This window comes from Primulina tabacum, chromosome 6 (genome assembly GCF_025594145.1).
Source record: "Primulina tabacum isolate GXHZ01 chromosome 6, ASM2559414v2, whole genome shotgun sequence".
NCBI lineage: Eukaryota > Viridiplantae > Streptophyta > Magnoliopsida > Lamiales > Gesneriaceae > Primulina > Primulina tabacum.
Window position 1 is genome coordinate 1,215,654 of NC_134555.1, and position 18,214 is coordinate 1,233,867.

General features: G+C 34.7%; 2 protein-coding genes and 1 pseudogene across 2 annotated transcripts; 2 read left to right on the forward strand and 1 right to left on the reverse strand.

The window, feature by feature from the left end:
• Positions 1-2,390: 2,390 nt before the first annotated feature.
• Positions 2,391-4,282, reverse strand: LOC142548502 (putative purple acid phosphatase 20). The gene is made up of 5 exons (XM_075656857.1): positions 4,034-4,282; positions 3,650-3,941; positions 3,014-3,588; positions 2,766-2,854; positions 2,391-2,691 (listed from the first exon to the last, which is right to left on the reverse strand). The coding sequence occupies exons 1-5, from the start codon at positions 4,193-4,195 to the stop codon at positions 2,499-2,501; spliced, it is 1,311 nt and encodes a 436-aa protein (XP_075512972.1). The 5' UTR covers positions 4,196-4,282; the 3' UTR covers positions 2,391-2,498.
• A 2,815-nt stretch (positions 4,283-7,097) lies between these two features.
• On the forward strand, positions 7,098-10,436 carry LOC142548503 (purple acid phosphatase 22-like). Its single transcript, XM_075656858.1, is given in 6 exon segments — positions 7,098-7,196; positions 7,294-7,417; positions 7,420-7,584; positions 8,934-9,502; positions 9,983-10,071; positions 10,220-10,436. Coding segments are annotated over 6 exon segments (1,215 nt in total). The 5' UTR covers positions 7,098-7,118; the 3' UTR covers positions 10,410-10,436.
• Positions 10,437-13,047: 2,611 nt separating this feature from the next.
• Positions 13,048-17,701, forward strand: LOC142548504 (transcription initiation factor TFIID subunit 12-like; annotated as a pseudogene).
• The last annotated feature ends 513 nt before the right edge of the window (positions 17,702-18,214 follow it).

Sequence of the window (18,214 nt, forward strand, 5' to 3'; positions counted from 1 at the left end):
GTCTGACGCGATGATTTTATTAGGGACCACGTAGGTTCAATTCTCTATTTTGACCTTCTGACGTGAGGGACTTCAATTCCTTGGCCAATATCGGAGATAGAAATTGTGACGTGTAAAAAAATCACTTGTAATATATTTCTTTTTTTAAAAAAAATCTTATATGTTTTTGTTAATTTATTTTGTCTTCGGTGTTATGTTCTTGATCAGAGTTATTCGACATTGACGTTATTTAATAACTATATAATTGAAAACAATAAATCTTATAAATCAAAAGCATATTCAATCATTTTATAAATCATAATCACAATTTATTTTACGACGTAAAATCTCAAAACATATCAAAATTCGCAAAAAAATCTTATAACTTAAATTGAAAACTTAAATGAAAAACACAATTAAAATAAAATCCATGGTTAATCTCTATCATCAACTCCAAAATTGATTTTGTTCTTTGTCCTCAACTTATTCTCGAGACTTATCCGGTTAAGGAGTAAGTAGTGAGTGTTTGGAAAAACACTTAGCAAGTGAGGGGTTGTTCGAACATATTCATTACAAATATACATTAATTTCGAAAATAACATATCATATTTCATGTGACATATAACTTAGGCATAAACATGAGCATTGAAATTCATCTACTTTTCCATGATTTATTTATATCAATTCTTTATTTTTTATCATCTAAGGAGACGAGGATGTTTATAATCACATCGTATAAGGGTCATAAACTAACCGTAATTTAGAATTTTCATCAACATCCAGATGAATCATAACATTCCTAAAACGAATAATAGATTTTTTTTTATCGTAATCGAAAAGAAAGAAGCATGATCGAACAAAACTTTAAAATCATAGAATAATATTAGAAACACTAGTTTTAAAACAAAACTACTTTCCTTGATCTTGAATGAAAACGCTAGTGAAGATTGCCTAGTTCGAAATTACTGCCTAAATCCTGATCGATAACACTCTGACAGAACTTCGTCTTGCAAAAAGCTTCGAAAATTTGATAGCACTTAGGGAAACAATTCTAAAAATTTGAGTGAATTTAGGGTGTGAATTTCCGAGTCAGGTGATAGGGTATTTTTAGGGATTAAATGCAAATCTTATTATAACTGAATTGATATTTCTTCCAAAATTTTGAAACATTTTTTCCTTTAAGTTGGAGATGTTTATTTCATAACCATTGCATTGCCAAAAATCGAAAACCTGTCCCTCAAGTTTATATAATATTCGAAAATATACATTGACCTGTGCTGACTTTTTTTTTATGTTTTCATATTCGTAATAACATAGACTGAATTGAATTTTCTAACTTTTTTGTTGAGCAGAAACCGTCATGTATGTATTATTTTCTTCCAAATTTGATTGATATCCTAGACTTAAATTTCACAGTTTTTGAATATATTGCACCAAATTTTCGAATTTAATGCAATATTTGATTAAAATTTCGAAAACCATATATTATTTAATATTTTTGAGTTTATTATTTTCACAATAATACCATAATTTGAAAAATACACGCTCATACATGTCTATAATAATATAAATAAAATACATACCCTAAAATTTGTGGTTCTCACGTCTAGTTAACTCTTTAGTGATATGTCCTATTTTAACTTTGATTAGTTGGTTAGATTTAAGTTGCATCAACTGCTCGGAGGCATCGGTGGACTTTGGACAAGTTGTTGAAACCATAAATAAATATTTTGTGAGAATAAGATATGGAATTTATGCTGATTTAAACACAAAAAGTTGATTTAAACACAAAATGTTGATCATTGATTATAAAATATTGGAGTAGTTCTTTTGTAAGACGGTCTCACAAATCTTTATATGTGAGACGGATCAACCCTACCGATATTAATAATAAAAAGTAATACTCTTAGCATAAAAAATAATATTTTTCATGGATGACCCAAATAAGTTATCCGTCTCACACAAATTTTTGCCAAAATATTAAGCGTCCGTTCAAACAAATAAAAAAAATGAGTGTCCCTTAAATAAAGGCCAGTTTCACCTAATATTATTTATCTAGAGATTTGAGTAAAATTTATTAATTTTTATATCAAAAATATTTTTTCTTCAACGATCTGTTTTGATACCCTAGCACATTAAACCAAGTCTTAAATATAATAGTAAGAATAAAATTTTTTACTATGTAAAAATAAATCAAAACAAAAAATTTCTCTTTGCTTTCACTTCATAAAGTAGCTTCAATATATAAACACCATTGATTAAAAAAATCACTTACAAAAAATCGACTCGATTGATATATTTTTCTATGCAAGCATGCACAAATTAATTTCTGATATTTTACAGCTTTGAACTAAAGAACCATGTTATATATATATATATATATATATATATATATATATATTATGTAAATATATATCAAGATTGAATAATCCAGAGCAATAAATAAACAAAAATTACAGGTATAAACTAAAATCAATTTTCTTGACAAAAAAAAAAAAAGAAAAGAAAAGGAAGAGAAATCATGCAGTAATATCGTGACAAGCAGAAATGGAGGCAAGACTTTTCAACCAGATTTGGTCAGATGCAACAGAAATGTCATCATCATTCCTGTGCCACGTCCACAGACCGTGAGTTGCATTAAATATCTCAAACTGCCCATGCCCGAAGCTTGCCTCCCGGAATGCAGATATCTTTGGCTGTGGATCCATATACCTGTTCAATTAATTGTTACTATATATATATACATATATTGGGGGGAACAAATTAAAATCAATAATGTTGGTTACTTGGAGGCCAGGCCTTCGCGGTTTCCTCCATCCCCAATGGTGATGTATACCGGCCCACATGCATCGGCCTTATCCTTGTACACTCGGACCTCCAATATCATATAAATACAACGATTATTTGGGTCATCCATGAAAAAAAATATTACCTTTTATGCTAAGAGTATTATTTTTTATTGTGACCTACTCTTTTATCATCGATATCAGAAAAATTATAAATGTAACGAGAAGAAAAACTGTATGCATCTTACAAATCGCTCGTAAGCATGAACATGACCAGCAAAAACAGCGTCAACACGAGCATCATAAATCAAATCTTCCAAAGCCTTCTTCATATCAACAGATTCACTCTCCCCTTGATGAGCCTCATTCGAGTTATACCACGGCGCGTGCACCACTACGATAAGCCACGGCGTCTTCCTCCGGTCCACCCTTTTCAAATCGGCCTGCACCCAACGATACTGATCCGAGCCCGGCTCGAAATCCGTGTAAGACCCCAGCATAGCAACATGAACACCAGCTACTTCGAAAGAGTAATACAGATTAGAAGACGAATTACTCTCTTCATACGGCATCACCCATCTCGCATTGTACGATGTAAACCTTTCGCTATGGAGAATCGGAATTTCCTCGATCTCGTGGTTGCCTTGGGTCACCATCCAAGGCCGGTTGCTCGCCAGAGGCTGAACTAAGCGGCCGAATGTGTCCCACAGACGTTGGATGAAATCCGCGTACGACAAATCTCCGGGTAGTACCAAGATATCGTAGTTTGATTTTGAAATATGTTGAAGGGTTGAATTTGTCCATCCTGTTTGTCCAAGATCACCTGCACTAGTCCATGTTAATACAATCAAATCACGCTTGTTTCTTAATCGAATATTTTATACCTATGATGGCGAATTTTATCGGAAATTGTGAGAGGGGAGTCTTGAAGTTAAACTCCGTCGACGAACTCGAGCCGCAACGGTAGTAGTACACGGTGTCCGGAGTCAGTGGGCCGATGATTACGTTGTGTATTTCACCGGACTGGTACGTCAAGTAGTCATATCTGTCGATGGTCCCGTTTGCTGAGCGAGTATTAGCTCCCGGAGATGTGCCGTAGTACACAACAGCTGGGGAGGAATCAGAAGTAATCCATGAAATTCTCATATTATTCTCCCCACTCAAGGATATGTGCACCTGCAAAATGAGACATGAATATATTCATATTTCTATAGCTAGTAAAGCCAAAATTGTTCAATACATGTTAACCCTTGGATGAATATACATACCTGCTGTGGTGATGTTCCATCGTCGTCTTCAAGTGCGTCCAACAAAGGACGGAAAAGAGTCTCCCTCGGTGGCGGACGCTTGTAGGCGGCGGAGTCAAAACCTCCAGAATAGTACACCGCCGCTGCGAATGACAACACGGCAACAAAACCTTTCATAAGCATGTTTAATTTGCCGATTTATTCTTTTGTAGACACTTTAGAATTTAGGGGTACTTCTTGTTCATTGGATGTCGTGTTAGTATATATATACATACAACATATACATATATATGTATAGATGTATGGCGTTAGTGTGAATTTTGGTGGCGCAGAAGGGAAACCGAACGCAGTAGATGCGGGACACGTCCATTGCATATGGGTTTTGGTTAGGCCATTTGATATCTAAGCAACCATTTATCGTGCACGTATCAGGAAATTTTTTTTATTGCTATGGTCAACTCATAATCCAACCCATTCGAATCAAATTTTACTCTATTTAATTCGATTGACTAATTGCATGGCTGTCGACCACCGACCAATCGTATAGATATACATTAGCTTATTATATATTTTTTTAATTAAACGATGCTTTTCTAGAATTGTTAGAAAAAAACAAAAGTTTAAATTTGGTTTTAGCTGCGGATGCGACTGGTGAGATGAACGGCTTGCATGCATTGATGTAAATCCAAATAATTTTATTTATTTATTTATTGTTTTTTTTTTATGGAATATCCACATGAATTGGGAATCCCAAAAGTATTTTTCGGCCGTTGCAGTAGTCGTATAGTTTTGTATTTCTTGGGAAACAAAGTTTACAAACTTTGAGGTACTATTTCTTCACGAAATTTCCATGTTATGGAGGGGATAGGATATTGTTTGGACAAACACCGTAGAAAGAGGATTTTATGGATCAAATGCTAGTTCGTTTTTTAAGTTATTGTTCGATCGTTTTAATTGATTTAATTATATATTTGCATATATGTTTATTTACGGATAATATTTAATGTCCACACAAGTTCTACGTAACGTCGGTATGGATACGTGAAACGTTGTGGGTTTTGGAAGTTGACTTCTTTTTTCCGGTCCCAACTCCCAAGTAATAACAGATGTTTAGCTGTTATATTGGTTTGGAGCATAATACGGAGGAATATTCTGATACCTTATTCCGTTGCAGTACTGATTTTGAAAGGTTGGACTTTTATTTTCAATTTCGGTGCTCAATAGTTTATAAATTACAAAAATCTGTGTGAGATGGGTCGTATTTTGTGAGATTGATTTCTTATTTGGTTCATCCATAAAAAAATATTAATTTTTATAAGAGTAATATTTTTTATTGTGAATATCGGTAGAGTTGACCCGTCTCACAGATAAAGATTCGTGAGAAAAATCTACTCAAATTAATTATAAGATTGTAGGGATTTTTTTTTTGTTGCACGTATTTTTACAAGTTTCCATAAAACTGATAATCGGAATTCATGTACAGTACTACAAATGTAAGCATGGATTTGCTTACGTTTCAATTGCTTTGCTTGTTGAATATTTTTTTTTATAGTTCATACCTTTAGTATTTTTCACTTGAAATAATTGTACCAATATAAGCAACTCAACTCATAAAAAATAATATTATTTTTTTTATATCTACATAATTATTTTTCACTGTAAAAATATCATTTTGCGTTATATATGTTATGAAGAAATATTGTGTAATTTATGTTGATTTGAATGATAAATATTATTTTTTATTTCAAAATTATTAATTTTCATTGCATATCTGAACCAAGTCGACAATTCTCATGCGATGAGTCCTTGAACCTTTGAAAAAAGAGACGTACTCAGAAATCCCTAAAAGTACGATCGATTGAATAGTTCCATTATACACTATTACCATACCTTTTATCAATTTTAATTTGAAAAAGTATATATAAACTTCTAATAAAAAATTTATTTTGATTGTTTAAATACATATGTCAGTTCTTTGAACGTACGTATATCATTAGGCGATGATGTTCGATCGTCTCCCCAAAGTCATTATCCGATAAGATTGTTTTATCGAATAAAAATTAGTTTTTAATTAAAATATAATAAGACATATTGTTCACATGGACCTTTTCACACCTTGCAAACTACGTCTTATAAATAAAATATAATAAAAGACACCCATAATTTAATTTGGTGATGAAACCTAAATTAATTAAAATATTAAAACAATCTTATCTCACCATCTTTATTTTATTAACTTGTACTTTTATGCCATCGACTCCCAGTGAAATATCAGTATATCCCTATTTCACCTTGTATTTAGCAAATTAAATTTATAGTAATTATATATATTTATTAATTTCTAAATAGTAGAAAAATCGTATATTTATTATTTCACCTTGTGGAAAAATATTTATTAATTTCTAAATCGTGACGGGTTAAGTGTATATCATATATTGTGCAAATACATTGATTTGAATAAATGACTATCACACAATTACAGGATCATTTTCATATTTGCTTAAAAAATTGGGGTCAACATGTCACGTATTTATTACATGAGGACAACCACAATAGTAGAATCCCGTTTAAAACATTTTTATGGTCTCCAGTCTGTCACGTCAAAAAGAAAAAAACTTCGTTCATCTATCCACCAATGTGGGCAGTGGCGAAGCCACATGCATGGCCTGGATAACCCATTTTTTTTTTAAATTTATATGTAAATTTTGTATCCTTTTGGAATAATATGATATTAGTTTGGGCTAATTAATTTAAAATATTAAAAAATTTTAAAATTTAAAATTTTAATTCAAGCATAGCCATATTTCTGGCTCCGTCACAGAATCAGGGTGCTCAAAGAAACAACTGGAAGTTCAAGTTTATTTTACGCTTTTTCGTGGATGAGCTATCCAAATTCCAAGGACAAACACGAATGTAACGGTACGCTGTTTCACGTTTATGTTGTTTCTTTCAGCAGCTAGCAGATAAATGTTAAGATATTCACGAATCTCTCCAAATTAATAATTATTAAACATAAGTTTAATAATTAATATTATTAAAGCAACTGTTTTAGCAAATTTTTATTTTATATTTTATATTAATAACGCCTCATCCGATCCGCTTGAAAATGAAGATAGTTTGGTCATATCTACTGCTCATCTCAATTTTTACAATCCGGGGTTCGTCGGATTCTGATCCTCAACAGGTAATAATATTTATTTTACTTACTTGCATCTGTACATTTTACGTAGCAATATTCCACCATCAAGTATTTGTATTTATTCGTGTTTGAACTTTTGTAGGTACGTATTTCATTGGGAGGAAAGAATCAAATATTGGTTTCATGGATCACGTCGGATGGAAATGTTGAATCAACGGTAGAATATGGAAAGACACCTGGAAAATACGAAAATTTGTCGACCGGGAAAGTTCTTCGTACCAGTACTTAACATACAGTTCAGGAGAAATTCACCAAGTTAAAATTGGGCCGTTGGAGGCAGGTACCCTGTACTACTACAGATGTGGCGGCGCCGGCCCGGAGTTCAGCTTTCGAACACCGCCGTCAGTTTTTCCAGTAGAATTTGCGGTGGTTGGTAAGTGTCGACGTTTTCTATGCTTGGGCTCGATCGGGTAGAGACAAGATTATAGGTTAGGTTCAGTAGTTTTTCATGAGTTAAGATACTAGGGGTGAAGGTGAAGCCGAAGCCACCCTTGGGATAAGGTGAGCTCCAATCCCATCTATGTTTTTCTGTAAAAAAAAAATAGATTAGTTTTAGATTTTAAATTTTTTCAGCTTTATGTTTTAAAATTAAAATAAAACAACCACAAAAATTACATTTCATTCCTGTCTATTTGTTGATTTATTGTCGTAGATTATGAAATATGCGACTTTGATGTCAAATTCGACGACTCTAAAATTATGTCGAATATGTAGGACCGAGTGCTTACCACTTTACCAAAAGCTATAGCTAGTGGTAATGGTGCAACTCAAATCTTTTAAACCGCACAGCAGCTCAATCACCACGGTTCGATCGCTCTACCAAGCATGGACAATTATTGCATCCAACAGAATATTTAGTTGTGATTATTTGAATTGTGATAATATTGACTTATAATGTATATGGATATTCGAGTTTATATTTTTACCCTAATTATATATTGATGTGAATTTATGAAAAATAATCAATTGGTTGAAATATTTGAGAATTATTGATATTACAATTATTATTGGGCTTGTATTCCGATTTTTCTAAAACGAAGATTACACAATTATGAGATTTGGAAAATAATTCTGTGCTTGAAATATTTGGGATGATTGGATTTTTTGTTTTCTAACTAGTGAAAAAACTATTAAGTTTTTAAACCAAAAGAGTATACATCGACAAGTAAATGATAAATATCAATTATAGTCTAGGAGTGAATAAAATATCGGTTTCAACTAAAATAACTAAGCGAATTGAATTAATTTGAAAAATGGGTTCAATTTATTCGGAAGTTTGGTTTTAGTTTTTTAAAATATCGGTTTGGTTTTGATTTTTAATATAAAACATCGGTTAATCAAAAAAACTGAATTTTATAATTTCTTAATATTATTAAATTTCTAATAAATTTTACAAGGATATAAATATTAAAAATTTAGAATAAAATTTTATTGGCAAGAGATCAATTTTATAAAATTTTATAACTTGATTTTTTTTAAACAATATAAAAGTTCGGTTAATTCGGTTACATGTAGAAATAATTGAGTTTTTCGGTTTGGTTTGTTCGGCTTAGAAGTAAAGCTCTGTGATTCGATTTGTCGAAAAAAGTTCGGTTAATTCGATTTTTGAAAGTTATGTTTTAACTAATTTTCACCCTTCTAGAGTGTCTTTCAAGTTTTAATCTTGGCTTAGTCTCTGGTCTTGTTCCATCTCAAAGTTTCCTAATAATATTTCTAATACAGGAGACTTAGGACAAACAGAATGGACTAAATCAACCTTACAACATGTTGGCGCCATGCCTTATGATGTATTTCTTCTCCCCGGTGATTTGTCATACGCTGACACCGAGCAGCCACTTTGGGACTCGTTCGGGAGCCTAGTTGAGCCCATGGTGAGTTCGAGGCCGTGGATGGTGACCCAAGGAAACCACGAGATCGAAACCATACCCGTGCTCCACCCACAAAGCTTCACAGCCTACAACGCCCGATGGTTAATGCCTTACGAAGAAAGCCAGTCCACGTCAAACTTATATTATTCATTTGACGTGTCTGGGGCGCATGTGATCATGCTCGGATCCTACACGGATTTCGACGTGGGCTCGAATCAGTACATGTGGCTGCAAGCGGATCTCGCTGCTGTTGATAGGACGAAAACGCCTTGGATCTTCGTGTTGTTACATGCTCCGTGGTACAATTCAAATCTCGCTCATCAAGGTGAGGGAGAGAGCATGAGGAAAGCAATGGAGGAGATGTTGTTCAAGGAACGAGTCGATTTGGTCTTGGCGGGACATGTTCATGCATATGAAAGATTTGTAAGTTATTCAATATTTAAGACATACTGTAAACTCATCGTGCATACTTATGTGAGCATCGATGATATGACACTCACTTCACATTCAATAAGCGAGTGTCATGTCCACTCACCATAACACTTCATGTGCATACCTATGTGACCATCGATAAGATGATATTCACTTATTGTATATACAATTTGATATGTTTAATCACACTTAATAAATGAGTGACATCTCGTAGTAGGCACAAAGGTGAGCACATTGATGAATGTGATAGCAAAATTATATATATGTGTGTGTGTGTTTTTTTTTGCATCTGAAATGTTAAATAATATAATGAGTTTCTATAGGCCGTAATTAATTTTTTTAGATCCATCTCATATATATCAAGCACAATATATTTATGCTCTATAAACACAGTATTCATTAATATATATATACACACACACACACAAAATATAATATTTAACGTTTTCTTAAAAACATTGCCATCTTCAGGCTAGGGTTTATGACAAGAATGCCAACGAGTGTGGTCCTGTCTATATTACCATCGGTGATGGAGGAAACAGAGAAGGACTTGCTACAACGTAAGTACAGCTTCAATTTCACGTTTAAAAATTTTTGGAAATGGCTGTTATAAATGAGCCACTTGGGTGCATTAATGTGGGAAAAATACTAGAATTACAAGATTTTTCACAGGGCAAAAACTTTAATGTTAAATGTTTATCGATGAAGGTTCGAGAACCCTAGTCCTTCTATCTCTTTGTACCGAGAGGCGAGCTTCGGACATGGCCGGTTAAGGGTGTCCAATAGCACCCACGCGCACTGGACTTGGCTCCGGAACAACAACACCGACTCCACTGTTGCGGATGAGATATGGTTAAGAAGCTTAAGTTCCTCCAGTTCGTGCAACGGATCTGGCTAAATTGTGGAAATGGTTATTGAGTATTTGCATCATATGTTGATATATATCGATGCTTACATAAATTAAAACAATAATTAATCGTTATTACAGTTTAATAGAATGAGAATTTAATAATATAACGTAATTAACTTTTGATATTATTTCATAAATCCACCGGTTGCATCTAAAACTTACAAGTAAAGAATTGAGTGATTAATATATTAGTCACATTCCACTTAAAAATCAATCGCCGTGGCCCCTTTGACAAAGTACATGCATTGTACAGTGGGTGAAGAATTTGTTTTTATTACATCTGATCAATTATTTAATGTTTTAGAAGAATAATAAGCGTAAATTTGTCCGATCACGTAAAGATAATCACTGTAAAAGATAAGAGCACTGTTTAATAGTAAAAATAGACATATACGTACACATATCCCCTAATTATACAGGCTGTAATTTGATAATTTCGTAAGTGAATTATTCCAATAATTATATTATAGGAGATATATTAATTTAATCCGATTAATTAACCTTATTTTTTCCGTCTAAAACTTATTTTACAAGATCTTAATGTGTTGGATGCGACAGTACTCTTGTATGAAATCAGACTATTTAAAGTCGTTTTATTTAAAAATAAATATAATTTTATATTTTGATAAAGAAGTAAAACACAAGCTTTTTCTTTTAATTTCTCAGAGAATCATACATGTGTTGGACTTAATCGGTGGAAAGATAAGTCATCATCCCCTTGAAAGGGTTATCAGTGCTCTTCTGTACAATCTACATAAATTGGAATGTTGATTTTAAACTACTGATTTTGAAAAATGTTCTTTAACTGATTAGAAAGATTCATCAAAATGTTATCTAGCAACTTAATCTAAAAATAAAATTTGATTTAAACATAATCGTTTATTATATATTCAGTTTTTCTATAAATGATTTTTTCGAGGGAATTGTAAGTTTGTAATTTTATTTTATTTTTTCTAGCGCATTCTTATATTATATATATGGTATACGATAAAAACTTGTGTGAGATGGTCTAACGAGAAATGATAAAAATAATGATTGAAGTAGATAAGAATAAAATAATATTATGTTTGGTATGATTTTTAAGAATGTGATAAATAATAATATTTTGATGAATTGACAAAATTGCCCTTCCAGTTTTGTGGCGGTGGACGACGGTGGTTGGCCGGCCGGAAGCGACGGCGGCGGTGGCGGCGATCCGGCTATCTGCCGGCGGTCGGCTGACTGGAGGAGGGGGTGGTCGGCGACGGCGGTGGTCGGCGATGGTCGTCGTCGACGGCGACGGTCGGTCGGTGGTCGGTGTAGGGAAATGGTGGTGAGTTTGAATTTAGGAGAAGGGTAAAATTGAAAAAACAGGATAAATTAAGAGTGAGATAAATAATCCTAGGGGAGAGAGGAGTGATTATTTTATCACACCTAATATAACATAATTATATTCATATGAGGGATAGCCTTGGTTAAATAATCACCCCTACCAAACATGTGATTAGGTGGGTTAAAAAAAAATAAACCCACCTAATCACCCCTACCAAACGCACCGTAAGGCTATGTTTGGTTTAAATGATAGGATTACAGAATTATTAACACATAAATGTTAAAAAGAATGATTGAAGTAATAATGATAAAATAATATTATGTTTGGTATGATTATTAAGAATGAGATAAATAATAATCTTTTTTTTATGAATTGATGAAATTGTCCTTCCACTTTTGCGGCGGTGGTGATCGGCCAGCGAAGTGATTGTCGGTCAGAGGCGGCGGCGGCAGGAGGAGGGGGTGGTCGGCCGCGGCGGCGGCCGACGGTCCGACCGGCGGGAAGAAGGGGTGGTCGGCGGCGGCGGCGGGGGACGGCCGACGGGGGTGGGAGGGGGTGATCGGCGTCGGCGAGGGTCGGAGGGGTGATCGGCGGCGACAGGCGACGAAGGGCGGCGGCCAGCGGCGGGGGTGGTCGGTGGGCGGTCGGTAGGGGGAAGTGGTAGTGAGTTTGGATTTAGAAGAAGGGTAAAATTGAAAAAATAGGATGGATTAAGAGTAGGATAAATAATCATAAGGGGTGATGAGTGATTATTTTATCCAAGTTAATATAACCTAATAATTCATATGAGGGATTGACTTGGTTAAATAATCATTCGTATCAAACAAGGGATAAGGCGGGTTAAAAATTATAAACTCACCTTATCACCACTACCAAACACTCTCTAAGAGTATTACTTTTTATTGTAAATAGCGGTAGGGTTGATCCGTCTTACAGATAAAGATTTGTGAGATCGTATCACAAGAGACCTACTCATTGAACACTCTCTCATTTTCATTTTTATAATATATATCTATTCTATTTTTTATTAAAATTGAGGACATGATAGTAAACACATAAAAAAGACACCAACTTTTTCTTCCAACTTTACCCTTATATTATATTAATATTACATTTTTTTGTTTTTTTTTAAATTCCAACACACATTTTTTTTATTTTTTTATTTCAACAATTTAAATATCCATTTAGTTCATTCATAATTGATCAAATTTCACTTTATTTTATTGATAATTATAAAAAAAATTGTACAGTTATACATCGCATGAGGAGAGCAAGTAGTTTATTTTTTGAAGTGCAGTACATATTTTATAAGAGGCAACCAATAGATCGACGACGTTGTGGAACAGGCGAAATCTACACGTTGTGGAGGGCGAGGCTTTCTACGATGGAATCGACGCCTTCTACTCCACGGTCCACTGATCAGCCGCCTCCCCCACAAAACCCCCAGCCACCCTTCCCCACGGCAGCATTTTCCGCTTCCCTTCCAGTATCCACCACCATGGCAGCAACCCACCTCGCCGTATGCCCATTTCTCTCTGCCGCCGCCCCCATCTTTTTCCTCGCTCACACCCCCTTCTTTCGCCCAACAATCCCAGGTATATCACCCCACCTCCTTTTTTTCTCTTATACGCAGTCTAGCCACAACTGACGGCCTAATCTCTATTCGCATTACTTCCTTCTAATGTATTGGTTGTCAGTGAGTGACCATGTTGTTCTAACGCTTTCAAATGCCGTTAAATTTATTCAGAAAACAATTTGGGTAAATTAGAGGTTTTTGCGGTTGGATTAAAAGGAATAAAGAAGTAAACATTGATCCATTTTGACATAACATTGGTTTTGGCGCGAAGCATTGGACACCCTATGTATGCTGTGGATTCAAAATAATTACTTTTAATTGAATTGATATAGCTCTGGAATCTGTGGCTGTGAATTTTGTTTTCTTGGTTGTGATCACGTGCTGCAAGAATTTATTCTTTCTGCTTCTTGTGTTTTTGCATGTATGGAGTTTTGGTTTTTTGGTTTTACGTCAATCTCTGGGGTTTAGGTGAGGCAGCCAATGCAGGAGATGCAAGGAATAGGAATGACTGGAGCACTAGGCACAACATCATCAGTGAGGCCGTTCACGAGGGTTCCTGCCCAGCAGTTTAGACCTTCACATTCGCCTCAAAGGGCACAGATTATCCCAAATAGCCAATCTCCAGCATCACAGGTTGGTTAATTGATAATATTGTAAAATATTCCATTAAATGACGAGATTTTCAATTTGATTGTTATAACTTTGGGCTGGTGCAATTTTGTCATCAAGCATTTATCCATCATTGAGTTCTGTTGAGGTATCTAATCGATGAGAAGATCTTTAAAAATCTGTTTCTGTCCATGATTGATGCTTGGAGGAAACTTTTACCTGCTTTCTTTCCTAAACATGTCTTATGTGTAAGTTCTGAAGATATTTAGCGTTTGATGAATTTATTTACACACTTGAAAACTTAAAAAGCCGTGACAGTATTTCTTAAGTTCCATGACACTTCTCAATAGAAATATGATGATTTTTGTGTGTTCTACCTTTTGCTTTATTAACTATTGCTAGTTATTGATAGGTGGGTGAAATTTGTATTGCATTGATTGATTGTATTTATTCAAGAGTCAATGTCTTTGAGAGTTAGGCTGTGATTGCATGATGCTTAAAGTTTATCCATATCTATGAAACGACGTGCTTGTCGATTGAGAATTGAATTAATTTTACCGTAACGTTGAGTCGTATTCCGATCCAGAATTTTTAAGGGCATGGTATGCTGAGAGCTTCTTCTTTGGGATCTTCTGCATCACAGTCACCCAGCAGTGTTCAAGGTACACAGATCCAAAATCAACCATGGTTGTCATCTGGAACCCAAGGAAAACCTCCTCTACCATCCCCCTCCATTCGGCCTCAAGCAATCCCTCAATCAATTCAGCAAAGACCTCTCATAACTCAGCAACATCATAACATACCTACCACCTCTCATAAACAAACGAGTAATTCTGGCCAACAGGTGGCACAACCCTCAGCCCCAGGTCAGCAACAAGAGCATCATGGCCAACAACTTCTATCTTCAAGGATTCAACCACCCTCATCTCATGATTCTCATCAACAGCTCACCAAGAGTCCAGGATTGGGAGGCCAAAGACTGCCTCTAGGCATGACACAGTCTGGTGCACTCCAGACTGCAGTGCTCCTTAAAACAGCCACTTTGGAGACTGAAGAAATTCCTAACAGGTTTGTAAGCAAGCGGAGTATTCAGGAGCTTGTAAACCAGGTGTGTCCACTCTCTTTTCTATGTTTGATTTTCGACTTGACGTACGTGAAGTTTGGCGTCCATTGGCTCTTTCTATGCAAGAATTGAAACCAAATTCGATGAAGATTTTACTGTCTTCTGGCTGAATTTGATAATATTTTTTGTTTTGGATGCTAATTTGTTTGTGGTTTTTGCCACTCTTGTTCTTTTACGCTGGTGGAAGAGCGTTATTTTTTTTAAATCCGGTTTGGTGGTTTCCAGCTTGTGATAGCCACCTACCCCTGTGGACTTGTATGCGTATCACAATCTGTTAGAAATTAAAAACCTAGTTAAGTTGCGAAAGCTGATTAGCCAAAACACATCTTTTCAACAAATCGAATAATGAACTAAACAAAACATGAAAGATTGGGACTTTTTCAGATTGCCAGTGGTGGATTAGTTTCTTTTTTTTTTCTTTTTTTTTTTCCATGTAGCACCATCTCGCATTTTTCTTCTTTTATGGAAACTTTTGTAATAAAATTAGTTTATTATGTTCTTGTACATTGTATTAAATTTTAAGTGTTTGTTTGATTAAAATTTGACTCATGTGTCACCTGCACTTTTACAGATTGATTTGTCAGAAAAGTTGGATCATGAAGTTGAAGACATTTTGGTGGATCTTGCAGAGGATTTTGTCGAATCAGTAAGTGAGATATTTCAAAATTTTAAATCTTATCTTGGACACGCGTTAAGGGCATTCTGTTTATTTTTAAATTTTATTTTTCTGGTGTATCATGGAATTTTTCATATGTTTAGTTTGAAATTTAAAATATGAAAATAGTCTCACATTTCAAATGTAGTGCTTCAGTTTCTTGAATACTTAAACTATCCTATTCTGATAGATAACTGTTCTATTTTCTGAATGACTCTCTTGCATGCTCTACATGTTTTCTGTACGTTCCATATGTTTATTATTTTTTGCTTTTCTTCATTATTCTCCCACACATTGGTATGCTCTTTAACTTTCCCATCAATTTTGCTGTACCAGATTACACCATTTGGTTGTTCTTTGGCCAAACATCGAAAATCCCCCACGCTAGAGGCGAAGGACTTACTACTATATCTTGGTTAGTTTCTGTGTTACTTCTGTATTCAATTTAAATGAAAAATATGTATTATAGAACTTGTGCCCAATTTTTTTCCAGAAAGTAACTGGAATATGACTATTCCTGGATATGGTGGAGATGAGATCAGGGCTTACAAGAAACCGGTAAATTTTTCGTTGCTTATTATTTACCATGAGTGGCACTTATAAAATTGAAATCTTTGAAGGCTCTTCTATTTCTACATATAAGTAGTGTCCCACATCTCAAATATGTTACTTCTTCTGATCCGTTTCATATGGTTTTTCAGTTTATCAGGTGATGTTCAGAGGGAGCGGCTTGCAACACAGTATTTATTTCTTATTTGTTTTCCCCTTCTTTCTCTGAAGTCAACATTTTCACTATGCAATGAACGCCAGCATATGTTGCATGGATATGAGTACGAGTATTGTATCGAATTGATATCAACACGGCGATGTGACAAATTTTGGAAATACAAGACACGATACGGTTATGATACAACAAATATATATATATAACTCCGCCGTGTCCATGACTCATCTTAGCCGTGTCTAAGACGTATGCTACTTGACTAAACTACAAAAAGTCACAACACAGATTTTGCCGTATCCGACACGTATATCGGCTTGTCATATGAGGAAAAAAATTATTAGGACTATCCGTGCTACATAGGGGCCAGCTTGTTTTGATTGATTAAGGATAATTGGATAGTTGTGTATTTTCTTGTCATCTGTAAATTATGTGGATTATAAGTTCAATGCTATTTGTGCCTTTACATGAAGTTCTTCGATATTCTTCCTTCTCTTGGCAGATAAAAAAGTCAATCGTGGCCCCAGGTGCGCAAAGTGCTGGGAAAAGTCATATGGCAAAGGCACCTTCCAATATCATTGATTCTCCTCCTAAACCCAAAATGCGAGAAACTGCATAAGTGTCGGTCACATGACTCTGGAAATGTTACTTTGCTGGTATTTGATGCTTGATACTCTTTTTGGCATTCTGAAGTATATCTCTAGAATGATTGTGTTGAAAATAACGAAATAGCATGCAACATCTTTTATGTATTACTTCCAAAAATCTGGTTTACTAGATTCTTTGCTTTTGCTATATATTAGATGAGTGAAGTGTCGTCTATGGACAAGTTCTTGGCACCATAAGTAAGAGTGGATCGTGTTGTCACTGGGACAATTACAGAGTGCTTACCATTTTATCGTTCACATTATTTTGCAGCTTATCGATTTTTCTTCTTTGATGCAGGTGGAATATCGGAAGTAATTGAGGGCATGAGCTTTGAGCGACTTCTTCTCACGCATCGCGTCTAATAAACAGCAGTGGCGGACTTGGGGATAGGCAAGATGAACCCTTGAGTTAAATGAAATAGCTTGTAAACCATGCAGTAAACTACACTGACAAGTTTTGTGTGACTGATTCGTCGAAAAAGATGATATGGAATATCAATTGATCATAAATATGTATATTCCACCAACTTAAATAGTTAATCATCGTCCTGTGACAGGCTCACTGATAGACTATTGGAACTTTCTGCACTTTATTGGCAAATACCAAGTTGATATTTGGTGAAATGTTAGGGATGCTACGTCAGTTTGAAAATTAAAGAACTTGTTAAACCACCAAGTTGATTGAATATATATATTGATAATGATTTTTAACATTAGCTTCCATTTTGTGCTACTAAATCAATTATATAGTAAAAGTACAATCCATCAATGTCTCATTTTCTGGGCTTTCGTTAATGTCTTCATCCACCACTAATTGTGCTGGTCGACTAAATTTCAATATATTGGACCTATTTGGTAGTTAATCATCACCCTAAGACAACAGCTTTGACGGTTAATCATCAACCTAAGTCACCAGCTTTGACGGCTGATTCTTGTCAAATCATATATAAAATGACGCAAAGTAACCATCCATAAATGACAAAAAAAAAATTGGTCAAATTTAATGTAAAAACTTGTGTGATATGGTCTCACAGGTCGTATTTTGTGAGGCAGATATCTTATTTGGGTTATCCATGAAAAAATATTATTTTTTATGCTAAGAGTATTATTTTTATTATGAATATCGGTAGGATTGACCTGTCTCACAGAT